General features: G+C 54.3%; 2 protein-coding genes across 2 annotated transcripts in view; one reads left to right on the forward strand and one right to left on the reverse strand.

The window, feature by feature from the left end:
* Positions 1 to 5,442: 5,442 nt before the first annotated feature.
* Positions 5,443 to 5,859, forward strand: CTXN1 (cortexin 1). The gene has a single exon (XM_010223248.2). The coding sequence runs from the start codon at positions 5,555 to 5,557 to the stop codon at positions 5,807 to 5,809; it is 255 nt and encodes an 84-aa protein (XP_010221550.1). The 5' UTR covers positions 5,443 to 5,554; the 3' UTR covers positions 5,810 to 5,859.
* Positions 5,860 to 9,234: 3,375 nt separating this feature from the next.
* Positions 9,235 to 21,628, reverse strand: part of FBN3 (fibrillin 3) — a 66,477-nt gene continuing 54,083 nt past the window's right edge. Inside the window, exons 39-65 of the mRNA XM_088527079.1 lie at positions 21,493 to 21,618; positions 21,053 to 21,178; positions 20,392 to 20,541; positions 20,209 to 20,280; positions 19,927 to 20,052; positions 19,354 to 19,479; positions 18,112 to 18,237; positions 17,804 to 17,920; positions 17,422 to 17,550; positions 16,880 to 16,999; positions 16,387 to 16,512; positions 16,128 to 16,280; positions 15,910 to 15,975; positions 15,494 to 15,619; positions 15,102 to 15,221; positions 14,450 to 14,572; positions 14,188 to 14,319; positions 13,691 to 13,816; positions 13,323 to 13,529; positions 12,977 to 13,102; positions 12,528 to 12,650; positions 12,275 to 12,391; positions 11,953 to 12,081; positions 11,455 to 11,574; positions 11,046 to 11,277; positions 10,538 to 10,706; positions 9,235 to 9,821 (exon numbers count right to left, since the gene is read on the reverse strand). Coding sequence (XP_088383205.1) covers positions 9,447 to 9,821; positions 10,538 to 10,706; positions 11,046 to 11,277; positions 11,455 to 11,574; positions 11,953 to 12,081; positions 12,275 to 12,391; positions 12,528 to 12,650; positions 12,977 to 13,102; positions 13,323 to 13,529; positions 13,691 to 13,816; positions 14,188 to 14,319; positions 14,450 to 14,572; positions 15,102 to 15,221; positions 15,494 to 15,619; positions 15,910 to 15,975; positions 16,128 to 16,280; positions 16,387 to 16,512; positions 16,880 to 16,999; positions 17,422 to 17,550; positions 17,804 to 17,920; positions 18,112 to 18,237; positions 19,354 to 19,479; positions 19,927 to 20,052; positions 20,209 to 20,280; positions 20,392 to 20,541; positions 21,053 to 21,178; positions 21,493 to 21,618 — 3,788 coding nt within the window. The 3' untranslated portion in view covers positions 9,235 to 9,446. The remainder of the gene's footprint in view (positions 9,822 to 10,537; positions 10,707 to 11,045; positions 11,278 to 11,454; positions 11,575 to 11,952; positions 12,082 to 12,274; positions 12,392 to 12,527; positions 12,651 to 12,976; positions 13,103 to 13,322; positions 13,530 to 13,690; positions 13,817 to 14,187; positions 14,320 to 14,449; positions 14,573 to 15,101; positions 15,222 to 15,493; positions 15,620 to 15,909; positions 15,976 to 16,127; positions 16,281 to 16,386; positions 16,513 to 16,879; positions 17,000 to 17,421; positions 17,551 to 17,803; positions 17,921 to 18,111; positions 18,238 to 19,353; positions 19,480 to 19,926; positions 20,053 to 20,208; positions 20,281 to 20,391; positions 20,542 to 21,052; positions 21,179 to 21,492; positions 21,619 to 21,628) is intronic.

A 21,628-nucleotide genomic window follows, 5' to 3' on the forward strand; every position in this document is an offset into this window, starting at 1 on the left:
TGGTGGCTATGAAGGGGTCATTAAACTTACCCGGAGTCATTAACCTTAGGGAATCATCACATGGGGTTAACCATGGCGGGTGGCCACCCCCAGACCACAGCTACTGGCCCAGCTGAGCTGGATTTGGTTGAAGAGGGGCTCGTAGCATCCTCCATGCGAGGAGGTCCCATGGGCTTTGGGGATGCTGCAAGCAGAGGCTCCTGTGAGTCTTTCATGAGCAGATGTGAAGATCTTTAGGAGCTGCTCCAGTTCCTGCATGTTCACATGCTCTCAGGCCTGCCAGAGGACAAGCAATTAGCAAAGCAATATTAATTTTGCAGAGAAGCCACTAATGTGGCCCGGCTCCCCTTTGCCCTGGGCTGTGAGCAGTGTCTCAGCACTGATTAAGTGCAAGACCGCTCTCCACGGGCACCTTTCAGGAAAACCATTTCAATTAGCAGCTAAGATGGATTGCGCAGGAAAAAAAAAAAAACATGGTTATTTCCAGATATTTACAACGAATTTACAGGGAATGCTGCGTGGTGCTGAAGGGCCTTTGGATCACAGTCACGATGCAGCTCAGCAGACAGGAGTTTGCTTTATGGTTTGGTGCTTAATGTTCGCAGGATGAATATTTCCTGGGAAAACAATTGAGGCTGTAAAAAGGACGCGACATGGGGAGGGAATGCATCAGCTCCATGCAGCTTTGGCCTCTAGTACACACGTGTAGGTGTTGGCAATACCCAGAGGAGGGACAGGGACTACTTTGTCCCCTCTATGTGGCCACGGTGCCCTGGGGACTGGAGGGGTGATGCAGAGGGAAGGGTCTGGCAGGGGGGGGGCCTGTCCTGTGGCTCCCCCAAGTCTAGGTTTGCTCCTTCGATGCCCGATGGGGACGGTTGGGGCTGCCCAGGGCAGATTGGCAGCGGGGTCACCCCTGCTCCTCCTCCTGAGACCTTCGGGAACCTGCGGGAAGGGGAAAAGCAGGTGAGAGCAGCGGCACGGGCTGGCGGACACGTCCGTGCCCAGCTCCGGAGCAGCCGGTGTGGGGACAGGGACCTGGGAGCTTGGGGACCTCGCAGGCTGAGCCCTCATCCTGGCCGGGCTCTCCAGGGCGGCTGGCGAAGCCTCTCGCAGCTCCGATCGCTGCGCTCCACCTTTTATTCTAATTGCTTCGGCATCGCCATAGGAACCCGCTCCGGCAAGTGAGGAGCAGCTGCCTCGGCTGCCGGAGCGGCGGCTGCTCCCGGCCGTGGGATGGCAAGCGCCGGAGCGGCGAGCGGCTGAGCGCCCCGGCCCAGGGCACCAGGTACTGTCCGTGCTCCCGTCCAGGTCCCCACGCATGGGAAGGGTAGCGGGGCTGCGGGGAAGGATGGAGGGACCAGCTTTTTGGTGGGGGCGGCGTTTGGTGGGTGAGCGGCTGGTTTGGTGGGGGCGGCGTTGCCATGTGTGCCAGGATGGCAGGGGATGGGTGCGTAGGGCTTGATGAAGAGCCTTGTGCTTGACTGAGCGTCTTGCATCTATGCTAGGGCCAGGGATCACAAAGACCAGGGGCTGCAATAAGCATCTCTGCTTGGTTGACAAAGAGGTGACGCTCCTGTTTGGGAGAGTCACCTTCTTTACATGTATCAAAGGCTCAACTGGTCCCAGAGACCAGGACAAGCCATCACTGACCTGGAAAAGAGGACTCCTCCACGCTAGGCTTTGCTGTCCTGCCCACCTTGACGGGGAAGCTGCTCTGAAGAGCCCATGTGGTGGTGGAGAAGCAGTGGTGGCCGTGGGGCCAGAGAACAGACCATCTTCAGACCTCTCTGCCATGGGCTTGTGCTCAGGCTCAACAGGCTTTCCCAGAAAGACTCCATGAGCTCTGCTGGAACCGCGTCCATCCATCCATCCACCTCTTTTCTCAGCACTGGGCTCTCCAGTTTTGCAGGGTGGACCACGCAAAATGCTGGCCAGAGGCCACAAAGTATTTGGAAAGGAGCTGAGAGGTGGTAACTCGTGCAACCACCACCCTTGCGTGGGCTGTGGGTCTCTCTGGTCATCTCCGGGGACGCTGGCCCTGGCATGACCGAGGCTGTGTTTGCGCTGGCAGCTGCAGTAACCCCGCGGGATCTGCTCGTTTGCGATAACATTTACTGAAAAAGGCAATGTAAACCCTGCAAAGGTTTCAGCTGCTTCACGAGCCCTGTTGCAACCTCATAGCATCGTGCCAGGCACGGGAGGTCCCAAGGACACATCCCGCTGCCTCCCTCCCCGCAGGGCTGGGGGGACCAGCCTCGGGCAGACCAGGTCCTCGATCTGAGCTTGCAGGAGCGGAAAGACCCTGTGAGACCCCGCTCTGCTCTGCTGCACTTGCAAGTAAGACCTTTTCCTATAAGCCAGGAGCTTTCTCGAGCCTTGGAAATGCTCCTGCTTGGGCGCAAACGTGTTTGCCTGCAGCCTTCGCGGGGGCTGTTTGCTTTCCTCCGGCAATGGCATTTGCTCTCCGGTTGCAACAGGAGGCTGTGCACGGTATGTGGTGATCCAAGGAATATGAACAAGGGGGAAATGCATGGAGCCGGGGCCAGCGAGACCCCGGCTCCTGCGGAGCAGCAGATGTTCCCTCAGCTCTTGGCAGGGGCCTGAGCAGTGGCACCGTGTTTGCCACCGTGCTCTCCTGCCCCTTCCATTTTGGCAACATATTTATTAGACATTGCCGCTAACCTGCCTCTATCTTTTATTTTGCTTTTGTTTTTTTCCTCCAGGATATGCACAGGGAACAACACAGGGTTCGTGCCTTTCAAAGCAGGGTTATTTTAGTCCGGTCATAATGAATTTGCTTCGCTTCTTAATCTGCGCACAGCTATTTTGTTCTGGTCTTGGTGCAAGTTTCATTTGAATTTAGGGATTTTAGCCCCTGCCAGCTCTCCTCCATCAAAACCAGTCTCCTCCACACTCTCCTTTGAACATCACTCTCATTTATCATTGTTATATAATGGTAAGTGCCTATTTTGGTTACAAGACAGTACTAAATGGGGTGTATTTAAAACTGTGCAAACTGGGTAACTCCGTAGCTGTTGGACTGCATCCATCACACAGCACAATTAATCCCTGCTTCCCTGTGGTTATATCCTCGGATAGAGCCCATCTCCTAGCTGCCTTCTTTGGACGGGTCACTCTTTCTGGTGCAGCTCCGTGCCAAATGCTGCTCTTTTTGAAACTGCTGCTAATGAAATGCACAGCCTTGAGCGCAGGGCAGAGTTTTCTTTAACGGTAATTACACTGTTAGTTGTCTTAACCTTCTTGCACCCTGAGACAAAACTGCCAATGACTGGGTCAGCTGCCTGGTAATTTGGATGCCGAATCGAGCGCTGGGCTCTGCTCTCCCTGAGCCCTGTGCATCAGCTGCACAGAGGATGGACGGTGCCCCAAAGCAGAGCTAAGCACAACTAGCCCCAAACCTACAGCTTCACTTACTATTTTGTTCCCCAAAATAGTAATGGTTATGGTTATGACACCATAAACTGGGAGCAAACAGTATCCCAAGTGTTAGCCTCAAGAAATTGTTGCTTGGTGACCAAGGTGGGTGTTTTCTGGCTGCCTTGCAGCTCCAGAATCCGACCCTGCTTTGGCCGCTCCTTGCGCTTTGCTCCCCACCTCTGGGTCTTGACGTCTGGGCAAAAAACTGCAGGAACCTGAAGGATGGAGCAAACTGGTGCTGGCAGGAGTGGCTGGGTGCAGTCCAGAGAGCAGGCTGAGTCATGCCGTGCTGTGCAGCCCCATCCCCGCGGAGAGCCCATAACTCCTGATCTCTGCCCACTTAGAGACTCAGACACTGAGCCCGGACGTGTCTGCAGCACCAAGGCTGAGCCCGTCACCCCAGATACCAGCCCGCGCTGGTTAACTCGCTGCTTTACTTCTTTTTAACTAAATGACTCATTAGATATTTGCCATTCTTTAATTACCTTTTAATTCCTGCTTCATACTGGCCAAAATCTCCCCGGAGTGTTGCTAAGCTGTTGACAGGGATCCTCTTCCTTTGTAAGGAAGAGCTCTCCTTATTAAGCAATTTCCTTGCTCATGGATGTATTCTTTTCAGTTACTAAGGGAACATGAATCTTAATAAAACTCAATCAAATAGTCCTTAAATAACAGCTGCGTTCATTTAACTGTCTTATCAGCGTTTTTTTGCTCCGCTGAAAATTCCCTGGAAATTAAGATCTGATTCTTCACACGCTAATGAAAAAAGCAATGTGTCTCAGACGTGACAGAAATCCTCTAGCATGAACACAGGGATGTTATTTAGCAGAAAATTCTGCATTTTTGTCCTGTCTCATCTCCACCCTCCTACATTCCTGAAGTGGGACCTGTATCCTGGTCATAAACAGTGGGAGTGATGGAGCTGGCCGGGTGCCAGCGCTGGATGCAGGGAGCCTTCAGTGACACAGTGGCTGGGCAGAGGTCAGGGAAGGCAGGAACTGCTGGACGAGTCCAATAATTACCATCCTTATTCATTAAGGAGATGATGATAAATATGTCACACGCTGGCGGATCACCACGGCAGCCACAATATTCCCGCAGGAGCGGCAGGAGGTGGCTGTCTCTGGGAGCTGGGGAGGCAATGAAGATGCCATCTCCTCCTGCCCCTCATGTTGTCCCTGTCCCCCAGTGGTGGCCTTGGGCTCTTTCTACTGTTTCCCCACAGCACTTGGGCTTGGGGATAGTAACTTCAGAGGTGTCTTCCTGCTCTTGGCTTTGATGCATTGTGATTAAGGTCCTTCTTCTGTTATCTGTCCTTCTGTGTGTGCATCCCTAGCCCAAGCTGGATGTTGACCCTGGAGCTCTTGCTGCTGCACTGTCCGGTCACGGTTTTCTCTTCCATCTGCTGTGGCAGCAATGCCAGTGCCCCTGGGTAACTGCTGTGAGGTAGGTGCCCTCCTTCGCCATTGGGAATGAGCTGCTTTTAGGTTCTGTGAAAAACCCAAAGCAGTCAGTGGGTCAGGCAAAATACAGCAGCAGGGCATGTGTCCCTCAATGTGAAGGGGCCAGGTCAAGGCTCGTGCCCCTCTTTGGAGGTTTTCAGAACCAGTCTGAATAAAACTCTGAGCAACCCAGTCCCCTTAAAGGGAGCTTGGAGCTGAGGTCGCTTTGAGTCTGAATTATCACACAATTCCAGGTGGCAGGACCCATGCATTGTGGGCACTTGCCAAAAGGTAACGACCGAGATGAAGTTTCAAATTATGGTTTACTTAATTAAAATAAATAAATAAGGTCTTCCTAGGTCTAAAACAGGCTCTCTGTGACCTTTCTGGTGGGCATCTGGATGCTCTCTTGACTCTACCGGCAGGCAGGTCCCTGCAGCCTTGGCGACAGTGATCCTGTCCTCATCCTTTCCAGCTCCCATCTTCCTGAGCAGCATGCAGAGGCCGGTTTCTCCTCCCTCACCATCTCCACTTTCCTCTCCAGGAGCTCCTGGCCTGCGCAGAAGCGAATGCAGCGGCGCTGGCACCCATGGAGTGACGTGGGAGCCTGATGGCCGTGCTGTGAGCGCCCTGAGCCCGGCCCGCGCGCCCGGCGCGCCTCCCCTTCTGCCATGAATGATGCGTCAACGATGGATTATGAACTGCTGTCCCCTTCCTTGGTCGAGCACCCGGCCGGCGCCGCCGGCATGGATGCCGAGCAGAAAACCGTCTTCGCCTTCGTCATCTTCCTCCTGGTCTTCTTGGTGATGCTGATGGTGCGCTGCTTCCGCATCCTGCTGGACCCCTACAGCCGCATGCCCGCCTCCTCCTGGACTGACCACAAGGAGGGCTTGGAGCGGGGCCAGTTCGACTACGCCTTGGTGTAGGCGCAGGGATGGCGCGAGCCCGGCCGTGCCGCGCGCCCCCCGGCCCAGCTGGCCCCGGCTCCCCTTGTCTCTGCGATGTCACCCCAGGCCACGTGGGGCTGGCGGCCATGGCGGGTTTTCTAAGGGTTTCTCTCTTTTCTAAGCACTTTTTGATTCTCTTCCTGGTCTGCAGCACCCTTGGGGAGACACGTTGGAAGGACAAAAAGCGGCTGCCGGGGCCCTTCTGTCCGCTCCCCCTGCAGACGGGGCCATGTGCCGCGGTGAGGGGCAGGCGGCCATGGGGCAGGGCCACCACGCAGGCCCGAGTGGCTCTGCCTGTCGCCAGGTTGAAGCTTCGACCTTCCTCTCCGCCTGCCCCTCGTGTTGTCCCTGTCCCTTGGGCCGCGCTGGGTCCATGATGGGGCTCCCGGGCACCAGACCCGGGCGCTGGCTTTGCTGCCCCGACCCAGGCGCGAGGGGGCCAATGGAGCCCCCCGCCATGCGCCAGCCCCTCATGGCAACGCGGCCTCGGCCTGCTCTCTGCTTCGCGCCGTAGCCACCTCTCCCTGCGTGACCTTCGGGAGATCCCCCTCTGCCAACCCAGGCCTGGCAGGAGCCATTCCCAGCTCCAGTGGGCACCAAGCGGCCATCCTGCGTCTGGAGGTGCTGGGGCCACCATGTCCCTGGGCCACGGGTGAACTGTGTGAGGAGCTGAGGGGAGAACAGAGCTGTGCCCGTCTTGCAGGGACACTGCAGCTTGACACGGGGCTACCGAGAGGGGTTTTATGGCCAGCAGGAAGGTTTGTGCTAAGGGATGGAGCCCCTCAGGGAGACCCTTCTTCCCCACCATGGAAATAAAGCTGCACTGTGCTAACCCCACTGCTTTCTTCCTCTGCTCTTTGGTATCCCCTCAGGCTCGTTGTCATTCCCCAGCTTCACTCCACTGGGGCCAAGAGTCTACCTGTCCCACTCGACACGAGCTGCAGCTGCCCCCAAGCATGTCCTGCCTGGTTTCTCTTCCAAAATTCCATTTTCTCCTCCAGAATCCAATTCTGGGGCTTTTTGGAATGGTTCACACTGGTGATTCCTCTGCTGCTGCCCTGGAGCTGTTGTAGGACACATGCTGAGGGCAGGAGCTGGACATGGAACCTTCCTCTCTTGAAGACGCTATCTGGGGTTGAGATTTAGGCCAGGCTGTGGGCTAGGGAGCCGTGTTCATTTTCCCTGGTCCATCAGAGTTTTCCAAGCTCAAGTAAAGAGCCAGAGCAAAGAGGGATCGCGTCCACCTTTGGAGATACTCAACACCCAAGCAGACACAGCCCTAAGCAACTTGGCCTTGGCTCAGTAGGGTGGTTGGACTAGATGTTCTGCAGAATGTTCCTTCCAGCCTCAGTGACTCTGTGATTTATCACAGAAGCAACCCAGAGAAGAGGGCTGGGATGTTGTCTAACCTATGGAGACCTCTGTCACCTCTGAATCTGGCCTCCCTACTACACCTTCATCCACGCAGTGCCACCACTTTGCCCAGCCCAGGACGAAGACACAGAACCATTTAACCCAAAATAATTTTATTGTTGCTGTTACTTCTGATACAAAAAGGAATCCTGCAAAGAGCTCTTGCTCACGCTCTCTCTGCGGGGACAAACAGGGGCACAGGTTTCAGGTGTCAATGTTTCCCAAAAACAACCAGCAAAAAAAAAAGTCAATAACAAAAAAAAAAAAAAAAAAAAAAAAAGAACGCACCAGAGAGGAATGAAGGAAACCTTGAGCTTTTGACAATTTTGGCTCAACACACACACACAAACCCACCTCTGCTAGTTTATTATTAATAATATTTTTTTAAAAAAAGCACCTGTTGGAAAACAAAACAAAAATAATAAAAAAAATACCCAAACATCAGGCCACCCATCCTGTCACGAGCTCTGGGACTCTTGCAAAATCCAGAGTCTGGAGCTGCATTATACAAAAGAGTTTTCAAGTTTGATATTAGCGCAAATACAGTATACATACACTCCCCTCCACCCTATGTGGTGGCAGTGTACCAGGAAAAAACAACTCTCCCCCTAAGTACCAAAACAGCTACAGGAATATGCACTCCTCACAACCATGAGCAATCATAACTTTGGTGGTTATACATAAATACGAACGAGTGGATGGATACAGTGCACTAACGTTGACCATTCAATACCAGCACCAGCTTCTGAAAGCTGAAAAGCACCTTTAGATTTGTTGATTTGTCTATCAGGTAGTCTTGTGTGTTACCAGAGTGAAGTAGCACCTTTGGTTGTCCTTTGGTGATGCACAGTGTTGATGCAGAACCAAAAATGGATTCATGCAAAGCTAGGAAATGGCCATTACAGAGATCACCTGGGTAAGGAACACCCTCTTGGGAAGAAGAAGAGCCCATCCGGACAGAAGAGACTGGACAGGCTACTGGAAGCAGCAGGGAGGCTTCAATTCACTTACTTCCTATTTTCCAGACATGTATTTTAGAGCATTTCATTTGTCTATATTAATCAGAGACTGATTTCAGTCATTATCTTGGCCTGATCAAGATGAATGTGACAACCGGACAGCAGGGACTTGCAGCCTCAGTGCTAGAAAAGGTCCTAACGATGGCCATTGGCACAGGAATCATGCAGAAGGGTAGTTCAGAATCAAAGACTCTTTGGAAAGCCTAGATAGATTGTTTGTGTCTCTGACAGGCTGCAGTGTCCCCCTCCCTCACCCCTGCAGTGTGTCATATGTGTCCTGCCAAGCCCTCCAAGTCCCTTTCAGCATGGCAAGGATCCAACTGCTCCATACCAGACTCATGACATTTTTTGCCTGCCAATTTAGTTTGTTCAAGCACATTCTGCAACAAATTGTTTGCTATCCCCAGAGCTCCTACTCACTTACATAAGGACACATTAACTCTTTCACTCCCTGGAGTCCTGGAAAAGCTTTTCCAGCTCCACCCTTGAGAGGGTGGACGTGTGCTCGGCATACTGTGGTGTGAAAGCACTGGGTGCCCTGCAGAAGCCTTGGGCCTGGGTGCTTTGCAGTGCAAGGTTAGAAATCTGACCTACCCGTTCACTCAGTGGTGACTTTTTCTTCTACAAAAGGACCAGAAGGCAAAGAGGGGACAGAACAGTCAGTGTAGCAGGGTTTCCCTAGCACCATGACATTGAAGAAGCAAAGCAAGAAGAAGAGCTGTGGACATGCACTAATACCACACCATGGCATAGCTCCTTCCAGAGCCATTCCCAGGCCCCTTCCCATCTTCTGGGATATTGGGTGGTGTGTGGCCTGGGGCTATGAAGAACAGGGAACTTCTCTGAGGGACAGCCCTTCCCAGCTGGGACTAACAGGGTCTATTTTAAGGGAAGGAGCTGGACACAGAAAGGGAGTCCCTGCTAACAGGGTTTGAATCTTTGGTAAAGCTTCCACGAGCTGTTCTGTGGCATGGCTTGGTTCTCAACCAAACCCCCACGAAGCAGAGCATCCCCACACGGCCCAGGCAAGGGCTGAGCCCCGAGGGACATTTCCCATCAGTTGTAGAGCGCGCTGGGGGAGGTGGTGGCAGGGGGGTGCAACAAGAGAAGAGGCAGTTATTTCCAGGTGTGGATGGCAAGGCTAAGGACTGTACTGTCAGTTGGGCGGGTGGGTCTCATGGCTGTTAGTACAGTTGGAGCTGGAGCTTCATCCTCAGTGCCTGGCCCAGCTCCCCTGCTAAGTAGTTGAGGTGGTTCTTGGCCTCCATTTTCTGCAGTTCCCTTTTGCGGTACAGAGGCACACTCACAATTTCCAGCAGGTAGGTGCCAGGCACTATTTTCTTGCGGCCAAGGTGCAGGTAGCTGAGCCCTTCTTTTTGGTGGATGCGGAAGTAGCCATCCTCATTCCCATGGGAGATGAGGTACCGCACACGGTTCTCCAGGGGCTCCACAGCTGGCAGGAGCTCCAGGATGTGCTTCTTGTGAGCAAGGTCAGAGAGGTTCAGCATCATGGACAGAGGAGCATCCACATCCATGCTGGCCAAGTTCACAGTGTGGTCCTAAGGAAAGAACATGGTGTGTCAGAGGTAGATATAAAGAGCAATCCATGGCCAGGTGGAGAAAGCCACCCCAAGGAAGCTCTTGGAAGTGGGGCATGAGTTCTTCAGTTTCTGCTGTCCTTTGAGCGTTGCCTGGTTCCTTCTTTGGACCTCTGAGATTGGAACGGTAGTTCATTCCCTCCTTGTCCTGCCCTGGTAGGAGTTGACTGAACTAACCCCTTCACTGCCCTCACCTTCAGAGGACTCACCAATATATTCAGGAGCTCTTTGCTCCCATGGTCCCAAGGACTTCCCAGGTCAACTTGCCCAGCCTTGGCCACTGACTTTCTTGAAGGAGCCCTGTACTCCTTCCTTGGAACTTCCTTCCAAGGGAGAACCTGTACTTAGAGTGACAGGTCCTGTCTGGAATCCAACAGTAAGGGCTGACTGTCCCCTGTGGCCCTGTGGAGGCTGCTCCCCTGGTCAGCTGCCCTTGAAGGGAAACATGTACCTTACTTTTAGTCTGCATGACTTTCCATATTTTGTGCCCGAGCTACTCTAAGTTCTTGAAAGAGACCTTCCATACCTACAGGACCTCTGGATTCAATGCCCTACACAACCATCCAAGTATCCAGCATGTGCTGGTGCACAGTGAGCTGCTCCTGGCCCGCCATCCCCCAGGTGAACTGGATCCTGTCTTGTCTGACACCCCATCCAGGATGCCATGGTTTTCTTACCTGGTGTTCCTCAGTCCCGTTGACACTGCGTCTCTGCCGGCCCCGTTTGGGGTAGCCATTTATCTTACACTCATAGCAGGTGTCAGGCGAGAGCAGGTTGTCCTCATCCTCCTCTTGAGGGGCAGGAATGTAGGAACCTTTCCCAAAACCCAGGCCAGAAATACAGTGCCTGGTGACAAGAAGAGCAGAGAGACTTAGTTCAGATTCAGGAGGGGAATCTTTGCACTGTCCTCACAGGATCCCCATGTGACACCAGGAAACATATGGACATATGGAAACACCAGGAAACATACGGAGAATCATGCTCACATACAGGGTACAGCTTGTGCAGAATGGCTGGTGACCAGCCTGGAGGAGATCGGGTCACATCTTGTATAATAGGTAGGTTTAATCCATTTGAACCCTGGAATTTAGATTAATCCTACATCTACTACAATGTTGGCCACTCCATTAACTTTGTATTAGTGAAATACAAAGGAGATGGGTTACATGGGGCTGCTTCTCTCACCCTTGTCCTGCTCGGAAGTAGCCTCCAGGACAGCCACACAAATAGCCTCCATCCGTGTTGGAGCAGCCGTAACTGCAGGGGCTGCCGCCCGCTGAGCATTCATCCACGTCCTGGCACCCACCAAAGGCTTGGTCAAAGTCAAAGCCAGATGGACAGACACACTTGAAGCTTCCCAGAGTGTTGTAGCATGAAGCGGAGCCGCACGCGGTGGGACTGGAACACTCATTTTCATCTGTACCCAAAAAGAGCAGAATTGGTCAGAAAGGATGCAGGAAGGGAGCTCCTTGTGTCCTATGATGTCCTCTGTGTCCTCTGATGATGAGGCCTGAAGAGGCGCTCGGTGCCTCACCTGCCCTCTGCCACCCGTACGTAGGACACCAGTTCTCCCGGTGTCCCAAGCCGCACTCACCCACGCACTGGTTCCACTGGTAGTGCTGCACGTAGCCCTGGGGACAGCCGCAGCGGTAGCCCCCGAGCACGTTCTGGCAGCCGTGCTGGCAGCGGTGGTTTCCATCGCATTCGTCCACATCTGCAGTAACGACACAGACAACAGGGAGGCACCTTCTGTGTGTCCTGCGGGCAAGGCCAGGGGCACAGGGCCCATGTGCACGTGGATCTATCATCCACCAGCCAGAGCACTCCTGTGGGGGCAGTTTTTCCACCTAAACATGGCTCTGCAGCTTGGACTTGAATTGCACCCTCAGCCCCAGGGCTCAAGGGCATCTCCAGGCTGGTCAGGGCAATCACCACTGACCTCTCCATCACAATAAGGCTTCTCATTTGTGTTTATGGAGTCCCAAAATGAGGAACAGTCCCTTCTTGGCTGGGCTGAGCTGCCACAGAGACTGGGAGGGAACGTCTCCACATGGAGCACGTTTCTGCCAAAGCCCCAGAAGCAAAGACTCACCTTCACAATTGACACCAGAGCTGTCCAGGGAGAATCCCTTCTGGCATTCACAGTTGTAGCTGCCTGGCGTGTTCAGACACTGGCCTTTGGCTCCGCACAGCGAGGGCTGGGCCGTGCACTCGTTATTGTCTGCAAAAGACCCCCAGCTGTAGGTCCAGCCCCAAGGATGTGGCTGCAGCTTTGCAGCCTGGTGCTGGGCACAGCTTGAAGAGGAGACACATGGGGCAGATGCACAGCTCCAGGCAGAGCTTGCTGGACTCCAGAGCCACTGCTGGGTTTGAGATTAATCCATGGGCACCTCACGGCATCCAGCACTACTCACCGATGCAGGACGAGTGGTGCTGAGTGAAACCTGGCGGGCATTTGCAGTTGAAACCTCCAATAATGTTCACACACAGGAACTGGCAGTTGTGTTGCTTGGTGGAACATTCATCCAAGTCTAAAGCAACAAGAATAAGAACACGTGCCTGAGCTTACTCTACTGGCTTTGTGCTCTCAGTCTGTGGCACCCGCGTGTATGTGGTGCACTGGGACCCTGGGGAGACCAGGAACTGGTCTTTCTCCTAGCTGGATACCTTTGCAGATCTTCCCATCTTCCTGCAGGATGTACCCTCGGGGGCAGGAGCACTGGTAGCTGCCCTCTGTGTTCTTGCAGATGAAGTTACATGGCTTGGGGGACTGGTTACACTCATCCAAATCTAGACTCGAGACACAGAACACATCAGCATTCACAGGCTGGGCCACCTCCTCCCATGGGACCATGCAGTCTAGCAAAGGGCTCCTGCACACGGTCACCCAGGGTTCCCCCTCTACTGCTGTGATGCCAGGGGTGCCCTTTATCTCAGCACCCGAATTCCCCAAATGACACCCCAACCAACAGCAGGACCAACAGTACAGACAGAGGAGGCTGGCCAGCCCCAGGTGTGGGTCACGACACCTTCTCGCTGCGTGCAGAAGGACGGATGCAGGTGGGTTGCTATCGAGCCCAGGGCTGCACAAGGAAATGGGATTCTTCCCGACTCACCAACACAGGCCGTGCCTGTGATGTCCGCGGTGTAGCCCAGCCTGCAGTGGCAGCGGAAGGAGCCGATGCTGTTGATGCACTGCCCGTTCTTGCAGAGGTTGGGCAGCACCTTGCACTCATCGATATCTGCGGGGAGGAAGGGAAGGACCTGTGAGCACCAGCGCTGCCCCTGTCCCATGCGAGCACTGCACCAGTGCAGCACAGATCCACCCGGGGTGCCAGGGACTAGATTCAGGGAATTACAGGAGTCCCAGAGACTTCTTGCCTGCTCCAGGCACTCTATAGGCCTGTCCCACATCTCTGCTTCCTTCCCTTCACACGGCAGGTGATTTGGGGCCCAGCTCACCTCGTCCGTCAGTGGAGTACCCGGGCCCATGAGGACACATCTTCTTGTACTGCGTGGTGCCAGGGAGCGGGCAGAGCTCACACTGGGGGCCCCAGCTGCGCCCGCTGTTGCAGCAGCACTCGGACTTGGTGACCAGGTTGCGGTTGGTGGAGGACATCTGGCACATGGTCTGCAGCACTTCCGTGAAACAGAATCCCTGGCGGGTGTCTGGAGAGAGAGACAGAGGGAGGGGAGAAATTCAGGATCTGGGACAGCACTTCCAAATCTTCCCTTGGGCAAATGCCTCTCAGAAAGGCAGGACCACCCTGGCAAGCATCGCCTGCTGCTGAAGGGAGCCTGCTTGAGACCTACCAAGAGCTGGTATTTACCAATGCACTCTGTGCCAGAGGGGCTGACTTCAAACCCTTCATTGCAGTCGCAGCGGTAGCTTCCCACTGTGTTGACGCAGCGGCCATTCGGGCAGATGCCAGGCTTGGTGCGACACTCGTTCTCATCTAGGAAGGAAGGAGCCACAGGGCTGTAGTGAGGCATGGGATGAATTTCGCTTTTCCAGAAGCCCCCATGATGCCACTGTGTCAGAATCACCCTCACACTGTCCTAGAGAAAATGCCCACAATACTCAAAATGGGTGGGTAAAACCTCTAGACAGGGTAGAGGGTACGAGTGGGGCCAGCTCTGCCTTCCTTGTGTGCCTAATATCATGCAGATCTGGACGTACTAACATCTAGTGGAAGTTCTGACCATGGACAACCCCATAAAGTTGTTGTTTGACAGAAAGACATACAAAAACAGCTGCATGGGTAATGCCTAGAAGAGGATGGCTTCAGCTTCTACTGGGAACCCCTTCCAGCCTGGTCCTTTGTACCTGTGCAGCCCTCTCCATCGGGCCTGCGTTGCATCCCTGGAGGGCAGATGCACATGAAGGTGCCGATGAGATTCTTGCACAGCATCCCTCGAGACTCACAGTCGTGCAGTCCCTCTGCACACTCATCCAGATCTGCAACCAAGAACCTCATGAGACAGAGCACCCGCCAGCTCTGCAGCACTGCAGGAGCCACTCAGACCTGCACCGATTCGCCAATATCTCCCTCATCTTGCTGGGAAGGGAGGCAGAAGGGAGGTTTTACCTTTGCACATCCTCCTGTCTTCTCGGAGGGCATATCCAGAGGGGCAGGTGCACTCGTAGGAGCCAAAGGTGTTGATGCAGCGGAAGGCGCAGAGCAGGGGATTCAGTGCACACTCATTGATATCTGGGAGACAGGAGAGAGGGAGAGTTTGACTCCATGCTCTAGGCAGCCCCAGCAGGAAAATAACAGTGGTGAACTTCCCCAGGGCAGACTTTTCCCTAAACTCCATCTCAGAACAGCCTTGCGCGTTCCACCAAGGCCTCCTGACGTGGTCTTCACTTGCAGAGGGACAGACATGTGGTGCCTGAGCAACTCGAATGGCTCTTGGCCTCTTGGTGAGGCAGCTGCTGTGCCCAAGCAGGGCTCCAGCTGGACAGCCTCAGAGGAAGCTAAAGAACACGGCTCCAGCGTGATCCTCACATGCAGAGGAGCCCCAGCCAGAGCTTCTGCACTGCCATTTGGAGGCAGATCATGAGAAATAGCCTTGGTAAGTGAAAGAATCCAGAATTCCAACCGGGAGAGCGCTGTCCAAGCCAAAGGAGACAGGGGAAAGCAGGTAGGGGGTTGCTAAGTCTCTCCCACCACTCACCAAGGTGTTGTCTGGTTATCAGCACGCAATAGGGGCGAAGGGGTAGCCCTACAGCTGCGTTACCTTCACACGTCATCATGGGACCTGGCTCAAAGCCCTCATCACAGGCACACTCGAAGCCTCCCACCACGTTGGTGCAGGTCCCATTCCCACAGGGGTTGCCAATGGAGCACTCATCCGTATCTGAGGGAAGAAATACTAGGTTAGGTGGCTGGGCTAGACAGGAAAGATGCAGCCTGGTCTCTGCTTCCAACTGGGGAATTCAAGCAGGCCTAGCAAAGCCAGGAGCAAGGGAAAGGAAGGGAGGAAGAGAGGGAAGGAGAGAGGAAGATTTCAGCAAAAAAAAATCCCTCTCACATACATATATACATGGAATGATAGCCCTTGCCACAAAGGAGAGAAAATTAACTCAGCTGGAGCAAGAAGAGGCAGGCGCTGCCCGTGCAGACCCTTACCCACGCAGTTGACACCCGTGTAGTCCAGGTTGTACCCGAAGGGGCACTCGCAGCGGAAGGAGCCGTCGGTGTTAATGCAGGCCCCGTTTATGCAGACACCCAGGTTCTCTGAGCACTCGTTCACATCTAGAGAGGAAGCCAAGGCAACAAAACCTTTTGTGAGAACGTGGCCACCAAGATCCCTGTCCTTCCCGGACAGGCCTTGTCACCTCAGGGCTTCTCTATCTCAAACAGGTGGCTTCGACCCAGGCTGAGGCAGCCAGGCCAGAAGAGCCACGGAGCACCCAGGTCCACATCCCTCCTGTTCTATGACTGGGATTCAACCCTATGATCCAGACAGCCTGAGCCTGGTTGCTTCCAGGCGGATGTCTCCACCCCATTCCCGCATTTATCCCCCTCTCTAGCTCAAATCTTACCTTCTCGGGTATCACCTGGGCCTGGGATGGCCCCATGGCCATACGGGCACAACTCCTGGAAGGCAACTGGAGAAAAGGAGAGAAGTGAGGTGTGCTTGGAGGCGCTTCCATTCCCAGCAGCTGGAATGTGCTTTGGCTGGGCAGCTTGTATGGCTCCACAGCCTGTGTGGCAAGCACAAAGCCACGTCCTCCTTGGAGCTGGGACCCGGGCCACCTACCATTTCCTTCCTGCGGGCAGAGCTCACAGGGATCTCCCCAGCCTTCTCCTGGCATCTTGCTGCAGCAGCACCGGGCCTTGGTGGTGTTGAAGGCCTTGGGGACAGAGCACTTCCCGTTGTCGAAGCGAGTGAAGCAGAAGCTCTGGCGAGTATCTGTGGGAGGTGCGGGAAATGCACGAGGCCACCGTCCAGGGTGGCTGTGGACACCCCCTTGGCCCACAGCGATGCTTCAGCTTGAGGAAGGCACCTCCATACTCACCAAAGCAGCGGCGGCCATTATCAGACAGCACGAAGCCCGGGGGGCAGACACACTGAAAGCTGCCAGGGGTGTTGGTGCACGTCCCAAATAGGCAGATATTGGGCTCCTCTTCACACTCGTTGATATCTAGGAGCAACATGGACATGTCGCTTGCAGAGCACCCAAAGGACACTCCTCTTTTTCCACTGTATCGAGCCAGTTGAGGTTATGATCCCTGGTGATGCTTGCAAGATGTCACCCCTCTGGGTGACAGGAGGCCTGGCCTTATGCCTTAACCCATCCCAAATGGCAATGGGATGACGAAGAGACAGCAAAACCACTCAGCCTCTACTGTGCTGGGAGCAGGCTCTCCCTTGCTCTGTGGGCAATTGCTTTCAGCAGGACTTTTGGAGGTGGTAACACATCCAAATATCTCCACCAACACGTGGATGTTCTGAGGATAAACCAAGCACATGCTGAGATAGAAATGGAAGAAACAGAGAACCAGGATTACCAATGCAGTTGTCGTTCTGCACCTCGTAGCCGGGCGGGCAGATACAGCGGAAAGAGCCCTCCAGGTTCTGGCAGGTCCCTGGAGAGCAGGTCCCAGGCAGGCTCACACACTCATTGATGTCTGCAGAGGAGAGGAAACCACCAGTGAAGATATCTGATGTGCTGATCTTGCTGACTGCGGTGCCAGGGTCCACTAGGCCCTATCTAGGAACCATCCGCTGCTTTCCCCAAAAGACCCAAGGTGAAGTGGAGACATTTTCCAAGATGTCCTACTTGGTGTGTGGTGGGGACAAGGGCTCAGCCCTGCAGGAGCTGATGCTGCAGGAGGCAGCGTGATGGACACGAGTAACCTGAGTACCATGTGCTTGTCTAACCCGTGTGCCATCCATGCTTCAGGGACACGGAGAGGACAACCTTTATCCTCACCACCTCCAGGTCTCAGCATATGGAAAAGAACTCTTCCTTGCACACCACCACCTCCGCAGAGAGCCAACATGCACCTTGACCCACTGAGAAGGTCCATCTCGCTCCCCAGACACTCACCAACACAGTTCTTCCCGTCAGGGGTTCGGTCATACCCCTCTTGGCACAGGCACTGGAAGGAGCCGATGCTGTTTATGCACTGGCCATTTCGACACACCTGCCCCACCAGGGACGAACACTCATCAATGTCTGTGGAAAGGAGAAGATAAGCACAGCGAGAAGAGACATGCACAGCATGTGAGGGACAGCGCGCTGCCCTCACCACCCCTCAGCCTGTCTGGTGACACCTACAATCCTGCAGGTAACACCCAGCTGGTGCCACGCGCCACCCAGTGCTCCCATCCCGCAAGCCACTGTGTGACATCCAGCAAATGTCCCACAGCCGATGTCGTGTCCAGACACCGGGCAGTTTTCGGTGTGGTGAGGGCTGGATGTGACTCACCCATGCAATCGTTATTGTGTGTGAGCTCAAAGCCAGGGAAGCAGAGGCAGTTGTAGGAACCAACTGTGTTCTTGCAGGTTCCATTTCCACAGGGCTGCCGGTCACATTCATCAATATCTGCAGGGAAAAGCACCACAGTCGACTCGAGAGGTTGAATGAGCCACTGTTTGGGGGTGCAGACAAGGTCTAAGCAGCTGCACAACATCCCTTTGGCTCCAACATCCCTTTGGCATGCAGGAGCAGCCTGGGCCAAGAGGATCTCACATCCATCCTGACGGGCACCCCAGGGCTGTGGCACTCATACTGACCCATGCACATGGTCTGCTCCCCAGTGGCCTTGAACCCGTTGTGACAGATGCAGATGTAGCTGCCCTCAGTGTCCACACAGTCGCCATGGCTGCAGACGTTGGGGATCTCCTGGCATTCATTGCGACCTAAAACCAAGCAAAGTAGACACTAGTGAGCAGAAAAGATGGGCCAAACAGGAAAAGTTGGACTCTGGGCTGCCCTGGATCCCTGCCTGCTGGTAAGAGCTGTGTCTGAGAGCAGCAGCACAGAGGAACAGGGTCTCAGTTTTCTGAGAGGTGGTTTCATAGAGACCAAGCAAGAGGACATATGAGCTCCTATTTTTAAAACAGCAAATTTCCTTGCAGAAAATGGCCTGAGAATGTAGCCCTGGAGAGTTCATTTTGCTTCCATCCTTCTTCCGATAAAATAGGGCCACAATTAATGGTTTTTCTCAGGTACTGAGAGTTCCCCACTGATGGAGAAATGCTGGCTGTACAAACTCATCCCAGGGCCAGAAGAGGGGCTTCTTCCACAGCTGGTTTTGTTCATCATGGATTCAAGGCTGATTTTGAGGTTTATCATCTGCACTCTGCCTGAGCTGGTTCAGCCAGCTGGTGGGAAGAAAAGATGGTTGAGATTTGCTACTATGTAGGTGGTAGGCTCCTTCCTCCAAGGAATTCCATCACTGGAAATGGGGAAATGGATAAAATGGCCCCTCAGTTTGCATAGATAGTGTGTAAAAATATAAAGGGCCACTCTTTTTTTTGTTGCAGATTTGAATGAGGAGAGCACGCTTGTACGAGCACCTGCGCTGGCTTCGTTCTACACCCTAAACCACAAAACCAACGACAGCAACGCACGGTGGGTCCTGGCAAACCTTGCTCGCTTGGACACGTAGGCCAAGGGAGGGCACTGAGAGTGCCTGGCATCAGCCCAGCATCCTGGGCACAACATTTAAACCAACGTGCCCCTTAGATGTCTAACTACAGCTCCATTTCACAGTGACCTTTTCCTATCTCTCAGGAGCCCAGAAGCAGAGGGAATTGCTCCATTGAGCACACGTATCCCACAAGCACAGCCCAGCTATGCCATAGTCCCCAGGCTTGACCAAGGACCAGGAAGGAACCCACAAACGGGCCTGGCATGTCCTCCATCCTGTCCTTCCTCGAGTGCACAAGCAAAACGAGCTGAAGAGCCTGGGCAGGTTCTTCCGCCGCCTCCCGCACGTGTCTGCAATAGGTAGTGAACAGCTCCCATCTTACCCACGCAGGCTCCGCTAGGCGACAGCTTGTATCCAGTTGAGCATTCGCACCTGTAACTGCCCGGGATGTTGATGCAGTCAGCGTTGCGCTGGCAGAGGTTCTCCCCGCTGCTGCATTCATCGATGTCTGCGGGCGGAGAGAAGCAAAGCTGTGACTGTACCGAGTGATGAGCAAGCACCAGGCGCCGTGTTGGCAGAGCTGGAGGGGCTCACTGGAGCAAAACAATTTTAAGCATTGTTTTGTTCCACCTGGAGTCAATTTTAATCTTTCTTTTTTTCTATTTACAACAAAGTGATGCATTTTAAGCACAACTCAAATCTTTTAAACACTCAAATCAACTGTTTCTTTTTTTCTTAATAAATAAGGCAGGGGAGAAGGAAACCAGAGAGGAACGTTCATGAAAACCAGCAGTATTTCTCCATCCCTTGGTGGTGAAAATGAAGAGACTTTCAGTAAGTCCGAGAATGTCAATTCTGTGACAGCCCTCACCCTATTGCCCCATGAGCTGGGGAGGTGTCAGTGCCATGCTGAGACCCTCCTGGCTCGGCAGGGCTGTCCTGCCTTCCCGGTTACCTTCACAGATGAGAAGGATGTTGTTGTAGCTGAAGCCGATGGGGCACTCGCAGCGGAAGCTGCCGATCTGGTTGATGCAGACACCGTTGGTGCAGATGGCAGGGATCTCACTGCACTCATCGATATCTGCCCACAAGAAAAACCCAAAAAACAGTAGCCTCTGTCAGCATCCCAGTAGGGGAGAAGGGAGGGAAGAATCCCCCATAGCCGGAGAGCTGCTCTCCGGTCAGCTCTAGCAAGAAGTCTAAGGGGAAGCAGCCCCCAAAGCGGGGCTGTACTCACCGATTGGCTTCCCGGTGTGAATGTCGATGATAAATCCGGGGGCCTGGTTCCCACACAGGATCTGGTACTCCGCTGGAAGGGGAAGGCCAAGGTCATGCCTAGCAGGCGGGCAGGGTGGGATGCAGCAAGGGAGGAGGAGAGGGAACGCGGCCGGCTACGCTGGACCTGACTGGGCTGACTTACGGCTGGCTGGAGTGGGGCAGGGCTCACACGGCTTGTTCCAGGCCTTGCCGATGTTGTAGGAGCAGCAGCACATCTTCTTGGTCATGTTGAAGGAGAGCTCGTTCTCACACGTGTCGTTGTAGTTGCGATAGCACACGCTCTTCCTCATGTCTGCAAAGGCAGCCCAGACATCGGATTGTGGCAGCCCTGGGAATGGGAGCTGCCAGCTCCACCACCTTCCCTGCCTGGGAGATGCCGGACTTCCCTGTTCTGGTGCCCAAGGACCATATAGGCCCTTGAGGGATGCCCAGAATAGCAGCCGTAGATATGGGTGGCCTGAAGCCCAGCCACCTTGCTCCAGCGACAACTTTGGATCCATATCAGGCAGTGACAATACAAAAGCTCTGCTGGATGTGCCCACCCCATGCCAACCATCCTCCCCACGACATGGCAAACACCAGCCTCAAGGCATAGGCAGTGTGTACAGCACAGGAGCACGGAGGCAGCAAGGAAGCTGGTGAATCCAGGAGTCCTGATTCCCAGCTCCTGCAGGGCCGATCACTTTCCCACTTCCTCCCCTTGGCCACGTTGCTCTTCACATGCTGCCCATGGTGTGACCTGGTGGCTCTGCACCCCCAGGGCACGGCCAGCCCCCCTGCCCCGTGCTCAGACAGCAGCATACCCATGCAGTTATTTCCACCGTTGACTTGCATGTATTCCGGAGGGCACACGCAGGTGTAGTTGCCCAGGGTGTTGTAGCAGGTGCCGGGGCCGCAGATTCCGATGTGGGCAGAGCACTCATCAATATCTGCCAAAAAGAGGAAACCGTGTTTCAAAACAGTGGGTCTGGCACGATGTAAGGGGGCAGATAGGCCTGGCATGATGTAAGGGGGCAGATGGGTCTGGCACAGGGCACACGCTGTACTTCATAGGGACCTTGTATTGGGAAGGCTCGGAGGCACAGCATGGAAAGGATGGAAAGTCTGGAAGAGACAGGGGAAGGGGTTCTGCCAAATGCTTCCTAGGGGGCAAAGAGAAGACCCTACCCAGCACCAAGACAAGCACAGCTATGAGCACGCACGCACGCGGGCATCCAGCACACCGGCACCGCGGGGCAGCTACCTTCGCAGATGCGGGTGTCCTCGTTGAGGTAGTAGCCAAGCGGGCACTCGCACTGGAAGCTGCCGAAAGTGTTCACGCAGTTGCCCCCCTGGCAGAGGCCGGGCAGCTCCTGGCACTCGTCGATATCTGAGGAAGG

Source organism: Tinamus guttatus, unplaced genomic scaffold (genome assembly GCF_059628265.1).
Source record: "Tinamus guttatus ecotype Peru unplaced genomic scaffold, ASM5962826v1 Tinamus_guttatus_pri_ptg000261l, whole genome shotgun sequence".
NCBI classification, from domain to species: Eukaryota; Metazoa; Chordata; class Aves; order Tinamiformes; family Tinamidae; genus Tinamus; species Tinamus guttatus.